General features: G+C 56.4%; 1 protein-coding gene across 1 annotated transcript; it reads left to right on the top strand.

Moving 5' to 3' along the window:
* The first annotated feature begins 242 nt into the window (after window positions 1-242).
* GAL (galanin and GMAP prepropeptide) lies at window positions 243-6,669 on the top strand. Its single transcript, XM_082628734.1, has 6 exons — window positions 243-410; window positions 684-764; window positions 1,586-1,640; window positions 4,797-4,883; window positions 5,164-5,241; window positions 6,416-6,669. The coding sequence occupies exons 2-6, from the start codon at window positions 684-686 to the stop codon at window positions 6,484-6,486; spliced, it is 372 nt and encodes a 123-aa protein (XP_082484860.1). The 5' UTR covers window positions 243-410; the 3' UTR covers window positions 6,487-6,669.
* The last annotated feature ends 522 nt before the right edge of the window (window positions 6,670-7,191 follow it).

The following is a 7,191-nucleotide window of genomic DNA, read 5'->3' as shown; positions in this document are numbered from 1 at the left end:
GCTCGCCCTCCCGGGGCCGCTAACAGCCGGGTCGGGGGGCTCTCGCGCGGGGTGCGGGGGGCTCTCCGCCGTCCCCGCCCTCCCGCGCGCCCCTTGGGAGCCGAGTTCCGGTCCCTCCCGCACACTCGGGCCGGCGAGGACGCGGGGGGCGGGAACCGAGCCCGTGACGCGGCGGAGCGGCCCCGGACGCGCCGCATAAATTGCGGTGGCGGCGGCTCCGGGCGCTGACACGTCGAGGGAGCCCGGCCGCCGTGAGCTTCCCGCCTCTGTGTCCCCGAGGCCGCGCCATGCGGTGAGAGCCCCCTGCCGTACCCTACTCGACCAGACTCGACGGACGCGCGGCCCCGCCGACATCCCCGGACCCGCTGACGCCCCAGGACCTGCAGATCCCCCGGGCCCCGCCGCTCAAGGTACCGCGCCCCCGGGACCCCAGCGGGAGGCGGACCCCCTTTCTCCGCCCTCCCTTCTCCGCAGCGCCCGCCTGCGGGTGGACCTTCCCTGGGGCCGGCGCGGCGCCTCTGCCCCTTGCCCGGGCTCTCGGTCCTCGGCCCCTCGGCCCCTCGGCTCCTGGCCGCCCTTCCCGCACCCGCAGGGGCGGGGGTCCGAGCCTCCGCCCGACGTGAGCCCTGGGGACCGAGACCGGCCTCCCCGCGCCGTCCCCTACCGCCCGCCTTCCCTTGCAGATGCCCAGAGGCTGCGCCCTCCTGCTCGCCTCGCTGCTCCTCGCCGCGGCCCTTTCAGCCACCCTGGGGCTCGGATCGCCGGTAAGTGCAGGCTGGGGAGCAAACGCTCCCCAAGCGGGTCCCCTTCTCCGCAAAGGGGGGCAACCGCATCAGAACCAGACTCGGGGGAGGGTGGATGCCTTGTGCCATCAATTCTGCCTCCGGCTGGCGGGGGTGGGGGGGGGTGTCCCTGCCGCGGGGAGCTGCGCAGGGAGGGGCCCGGCTCCTGCGAGCAGACCAGCGGGGGCTGGGCGGAGGGCGGCGGTTTCCGCTCAGAGGCTCCCTCGTTTCCTCCTGGCACCTCGCCTCTCCCAGTGTGTAAACAGCCCCTGGCTCTTGACCACTAAACATGGACACTGCTGTACTTGAGGTTAGCGCCTCGGACGAGTGAGAAGCAAATCTAGTTCCATTCAGTTCAGTAGTGCGTCAGTACCCCGTGTGCGAGCTGGTGTTACGTACAGGTGTTCTCAGCATCACTTAAAAGCCAGTGGGCGCGCTATGGGTCTGTGGTCTGCGGCGCTAAAGGAAGCATTTGATAAAGCGAGTGGTCCTATTTTCATGTCAAATATAGCTTATCAGCAAATCTGGGATTTCTTGCAGCTTCCAAAAGTACATGCATTATTCTAAGGCCGGTATCATGCCCGGAAGGTCTGAGTGAATTTCACTTAAAGCTCTTGCTTTAACAGTGCGCATCTCTTGGCTTCGTACATGAAAGAGTAACTCAAGTGTGTTTGTAATTTAAGTTCTGTGATTATTTGAAGTAGATAACTTCACAGCAGAAGCGGCCTTTGGGGCTTCTCTGAGCCAGCGCAGCCGGTACCAGGCAAGATTCTTGCCCTCTGACCCCCTTTCTCCCATTTAAGGTGAAGGCGAAGAGAGGCTGGACCCTGAACAGTGCCGGCTACCTTCTCGGACCACGTAAGTGAGGCAGGTGCACGGCCTCTCGACACCGAACCTGCTCTTCTGCTGCTGGGTGCAGCGCTGTTGCTCGCCCTGCTGTTTCCGAAGTAGGGGGGTAGCCGGCCGTCACTCTGGCACCTTGATATTCCGGTTTGAGTCTGATAAAGGGAAACGGGAGTATTCCATGAGACTCTGAGGCAGGATGGTTCCTCTGTAGGTTTAACTGATTCCCTGAAAGGCAGTCCCCCGGATGTCCCAATTCCCAGTCTCCGCCCCTTTTTCCCCCCACCCCCAGCCTTGGGGCGCCTCACTCTTTCTTGAACCCTGACCCATCCTGCAGCCTGCAGCTTGGCAAACCCTCAGGGCCCCCTCCTGCCTTCTCTGCACCCTTCCCCCTTTTTACCCCCGTTCCTCGGCCTGGCCAGTCTCAGCCGCTCGGCACATTGGCCCAGGCCTGATACCTCCGGAAGCCTCTCCTTCCTCTGGCTCTCCTGCCCTGCACCCCTTGGGATTCCTAGCCTCAGACTTTGCTCAGGCTTTCCCAGGTGACTGGCTTGGAAGGCAGACATCCCTTGGGGCTCTGTTCTGGGCCCTCTCTTGGGTCCCTCTGTATCTCCCTAAACGTTCCCATCCACTCCTTGGCTTCACAGAGCACCCCCAGGTCAACTGACCCCATCCTTATCTCCATCTTCCGTGAGCCTAAGCCTGGGATAGGAATTCACAGGTGACCTGGAGAAGCCAAAACATGCTCGCCCCAAAACTAAATGCAGAAGGTCCTCTTCCTGCTCCAAATCTGTCCCTGGAGCTGTCCTGCAGGGTGACGGATGCTTGGTGCCTTGTCCTTGAGGTGACATCGTCTGAACTCGGTGGGAGAAATTTGATTACATTCATGATGCAGAGAATCCAGTGAGTCTAGGGCAGCTGGGTCCTTCAGAGACCCCCTGTTCGACTGCTGCATTTACAGGGAGGCACACAGAGCCCGGGGCTCAGTGACCAGCTCGCTGCTGTGGAATTCCTAAGTGGGCGCAGGAGGCGGCAGGCAACGGGGGAGTGGGTGTGTGCAGACAGGCCATGCCTTCAGCGCTAAAGGGGACAGCTCTGGGCACTGCAGGCTACGGCCACTGCGGCCTCCCCTCGCCCACTCAGCCCCCACTCTCTGCTCTCTTCACGTCCTCTGTCTGCAGTGACACTTTCAGATTTTAATTGTCCTAAAGGAGAGGGCGAGGGGAGACCTTTTACCTCCCATCCAACCTCCTACCTACTCGTAGCTTTCAAATTTGCAGGCATGGTTGATTTGGGGACAGCCATCAACCTTAAAAAAAAAAAATCCTCCTCTATTTATTTCCTACCTTCCTGCCGGAAAGGAGGCGAACAACTCATCTATAGCTCATATCCCAATCCTTCCAGAGTCGTTGGGAAGAATGGTCCCCATTTAAACTACCCCGGGGAGCTACTTTTAGTTCTTAATCCCCAAGTTTAAGTACAGACTCTTCTCCCACTGCAGATGGTTGTTTATCTGATCACCTGGAGGGTGCCTGAGAGCCGGGCTTTGAGAAACACAGGCACAGAAATGACAAAAACTAAATGGGGCCACAGGCAGGATCTGCTGGGCATCTTTAGTCTCAGATCAAACGCAGCAGCCAGTCCCCACGTGGTCTTGTCACTTCGCCCGCAGGAGGGAAAGACTGATTTAAAGGGCACGAGTTTTCCTGAACCCTTTGCAGCCCTCAGTTCTTCCCCTGAGAAAGCACCTCGTCTCTGTGTGCCACTGGCCCGAAAGAAAGAAGGAGCCCTTCAACAGAAATACTTGTCCGTGTGACTGGCATACTGAAAATGTATTTATCAAGAAGACTTAGGGAATTCCCTGGCGGTGCAGTGGTTAGGACTCAGTGCTTTCACTGCTGGGGCCCGGGTTTGATGCCTGGTCGGGGAACTAAGATCCCACAAGCTTTGTGGCACGGCCAAAAAATCCTGTTAGAAAACAAACTGTTTTTTACTATCAAGCTGGATTACCAGAAGCTGTCTGTCTAGACCAGCTGTTTGTCAGAATTCTTTGCAACGTCACACTGTGCTCCTGACTTCTGTTGTCAGGTCAGCATAGAAAATGGCAACATAAAAATGCTGAAGACTGTCTGAGCCTGACTGCACCCAGTGGCCTTTAGAAGCGCCGGGTTACTTATCATTTCTCCACATTTAATGCCAAGACCTCTGTCTCTGGAAAAATGAATTCGCTTTCTTTTGTCTGGGCTTGGAGATGGTACAGTCCACCAGGCCAGGTAGCCAGAGACCGAGAGCCAGACCTTCTCCTTTAGCCCGGAGAGGGCCTCTATCAGGCCCTTCTCTTCATTCCAGGGCACTTGGTGGAGAGCCCTCATTCTTTCTTTCCAATACTTTTGTTTTTGTTTTTTTGCCCGTGCTGTTCAGCACATGGGATCTTAATTTCCCGACCAGGGATCGAACCTGGGCCCCTGCAGTGGAAGCGCAGAGTCCTAACCCCTGGACCGCCAGGGAACTGCAATTACCATTCCCCCGTGTCACTCCACCCAGAGTGTGCGCCTGCGTGCACACACACACGCACACGCACACTCACACATACACACTCACACTCACACACACACACGCACACACACACAACCTCCCTCCCCTCCCCTCCTCCTTCTCTTTGTCTCTATCTCTCTCCCCGGCTTCAGTCCGTCTCCCACACAGCAGCCAGTGCTCTTTGAGACATAAAATTCTGATGACATCAGAACTGCAAATCCTGTGGTTCCCCCCCCGACCCCGTTTTCAGGGACGCAGGACTCCAGCCCCTGTCCTCTGCCTGGGAGGCACCCAGCTCAAACTCCAGCCCCCGCGGGGCCCCCTTGGCACTCCCCTCTCCCTGCACCAGGTCTGCGCCCCTGGGGCCGGTGCCCTCTGCTGGCCCCGTGCTGCCCCTCTTGACTGGAGGCTCCCCTCCTGTCCCGTGGGGGACGCAGCCCCTGGAGAAGGGCTGTGCCCTGTGGCCCCAGCACAAGTCCCTCCCTCAGGGTCCACGGGGAACAGCTCCCTCTTCCATGGTTTCCCGACCTTGGCTTTGCTTTTACAGTCCCTTGTGTTACGTGTTGGCTACAAGCAGCCATGTGTCCTTCCATTATAGTGACAACACTCAGGTGCTTTCCTCTGATTTGCAAACAGATGCCATTGACAACCACAGATCATTTCACGACAAGCATGGCTTCACTGGCAAGCGGGAACTCGAGTCTGAAGATGAAGCCAGGCCAGGTGAGAGGACTTTAATCACAGGGCAGTGGGGGGTATCAGGCTCCTGCCACCGCTGACCCACAGCCAGGGCCTGAGCTTGGCCCGGCCCCATCTGTTAGCCGCCAGAAATAGGAGCAGCAAACCTGAGGGTAAGCTCAGGGGTGGCCACAAGGGGCTCAGGGCCTCCACTGCACTGAGCCAGGCTCTGAGAGGGAGGGAGGGACATGCCAGTGACGCCCCCGGGTGCCCAGGTCTAAGACAGGCACCAAGGTCATCAACGCTGATCCCCTCTGGTTTCTAGGAAGCCTTGACAGGCGGCTGCTGGAGAACAATGTCGTGCGCACGATAATCGAGTTTCTGACTTTCTTGCAGCTCAAAGGTATGTGAAATATTACCAACATAAAAGGCCACCTCTTAGAAGCCTGTGCACACAAAAAAACCTGTCAAGAAAGGATTCCACAGACTTCTCCTGGGAAGGAACCGTGGTCCACCTACACACTGACAGTCACGCTGGCGGGTGGGGTTACAGGCGGGGGCATGGGAACCAGCTGCAAAGGGGCCTGGTTCATTCACTCTGCTGGACCCACATTTCTTGACATGGTAACAGCGGCTGTACCTTCCGGGGCCTAGTTACTACACACAGTCAGGCTCTCCGTAGACCACCTTAAACCGTATCTTGGGAGCGCGGCGAGTGGAGGGAGCCCGCAGCCCGGACTGCCCTTTCACCCTGCGAGCCTCCAGTGGGGCTGGCTGCATGTAACCCCGACAGCTCTCCATCCCGGGATCTGGTACAGCTGACGGGTTCTTTCTGTGAAGCATTCAAGCCCCAGCGCTTCCGTGCCTCAGGGCTGTCATGCATGCCACTGGGAGCTTCAAAGCTGCCCCTGTGGAAGGGGCTCAGAGTTCACCACAGGGAGGTGGCCTGGGGACACAGTGGGACATGGGCCACTTTGATGCTCCAGGGGAGACCTTGGGTGGTCAGGTTCTGCACATCACAGTTTAGTTGTCTAGTTGGAAGAACGAAGACTATTCTTGGGTTCTGTTTTGATCCATTTGCTCTCAGGCTCCACTGCCTTAGTTGAGGGACTTCAGGTGGGCGTAGGGAGGGGGGAAGGAGTGGGGGGAGGAGACTTAAGGCCTGTGGCTTTTCCTTAAACCATCCATGGGCAGGGGGACTGTGGGAGAAGAACTTTAGAAACCTCAGAACCAAGTAACCGATCGCCTCTGTTTGAGCCCAGTGCAGCCTTTGGGGAAATCTCTGCTGGAGAAAATCTGCTGGTGACTTTTCCAGCGAGGGGCAGATGGACTCTTCTGGGTTTTTTGTTTGTTTGTTTTGTTTTGGATGTTGTAACACGGAACTTCTTTCATTAGGAGACATCGATTTTTATTGCCCAAACAGGAATTACACTTTTTTAGAGTCTGACCGTTTCAAATGCATACTAAGTACGAGAGTTAAATGTGACATGTGCCTGATTCTGGGTTTGCTGCCGTGAGCATCTCTGCAGAGGACGAGCTCTTGAGCTTTGCCCTCAGCGTGGCCCTCCCCTCTGCAGACGCCGGGGCCCTGGAGCGCCGGCCCAGTCTCCCCGCAGCAGTGTCCTCAGAAGGCGTGGAGCAGCCCTAGGAGGCTCCCAGGGCGGGTTCCACTCTTCGTTGTCATTCGAAGTCAAGCTCGAAGAAGACGATGATAATCATATGGCAACGAATGCAGAGTCAACCACCCTTGTCCTCTCTGCCCTGATGCTGTGTTCTTATCATTTAAGGTTTTTTCCCTTTGGTCATAATTTTGAGCGGCAAATAAAAAACCAGCAGCAGCTTGTGATTATCGTTTTCTTCCACACGTCTGTCTTGTTGCCACTGTCACCAGTGTGTTTTTAAAAGATGATGCTTGACTATAGTCACACGTAATGGAGAAAAGTTTTACACCCAAATTCTACCATCCAGAGCATCTCTGAGACACTTTCTTTTGTCACTCATGTCCAGGGAACATAAAGTTATCTTAAGCTGAGTCAAACGTAATTATGAAGGTAAGTCTGTTTCTGAGACAAACAAAACCACAAAACAGACAGAACCCCTGGCTTCATGGAGCTAATATTTTAGGGAGATGGGAACCAAAAAGCCTAAAGAAACCCTAAACATGATAGATGAGAGAATTGTCTGGTGCTTGTGAAGGTGAAAAGTGACAACGAGAAGCAGCCACAGTGCCGGGGCCACGGGTGAAGTGGGGATTAACACGCACAGCGTTAAAGTCTGTGTGGCCGAGTTAGAAAGTAACTATCGTAAAAACCAAAACTATTTTATGTGCTAAGTCAACGATGAGTTAAAGGCA

The sequence above is a fragment of the Mesoplodon mirus genome (genome assembly GCF_964341445.2).
Source record: "Mesoplodon mirus genome assembly, chromosome: 7".
NCBI classification, from domain to species: domain Eukaryota; kingdom Metazoa; phylum Chordata; class Mammalia; order Artiodactyla; family Ziphiidae; genus Mesoplodon; species Mesoplodon mirus.
The sequence above is the reverse complement of the archived record's forward strand: the minus strand, read 5'-3'. Positions and strand labels throughout refer to the sequence as shown.

What these genes read in the sequence shown, in the direction of transcription:
- GAL (XM_082628734.1), top strand. Translation starts at nt 684, where the DNA reads ATGCCCAGAGGCTGCGCCCTCCTGCTCGCCTCGCTGCTCCTCGCCGCG. An exon ending in CCCTGGGGCTCGGATCGCCG is followed by an intron (nt 765 to 1,585) that starts GTAAGTGCAGGC and finishes CTCCCATTTAAG; the next exon opens with GTGAAGGCGAAGAGAGGCTG. An exon ending in TGAAGATGAAGCCAGGCCAG is followed by an intron (nt 4,884 to 5,163) that starts GTGAGAGGACTT and finishes TCTGGTTTCTAG; the next exon opens with GAAGCCTTGACAGGCGGCTG.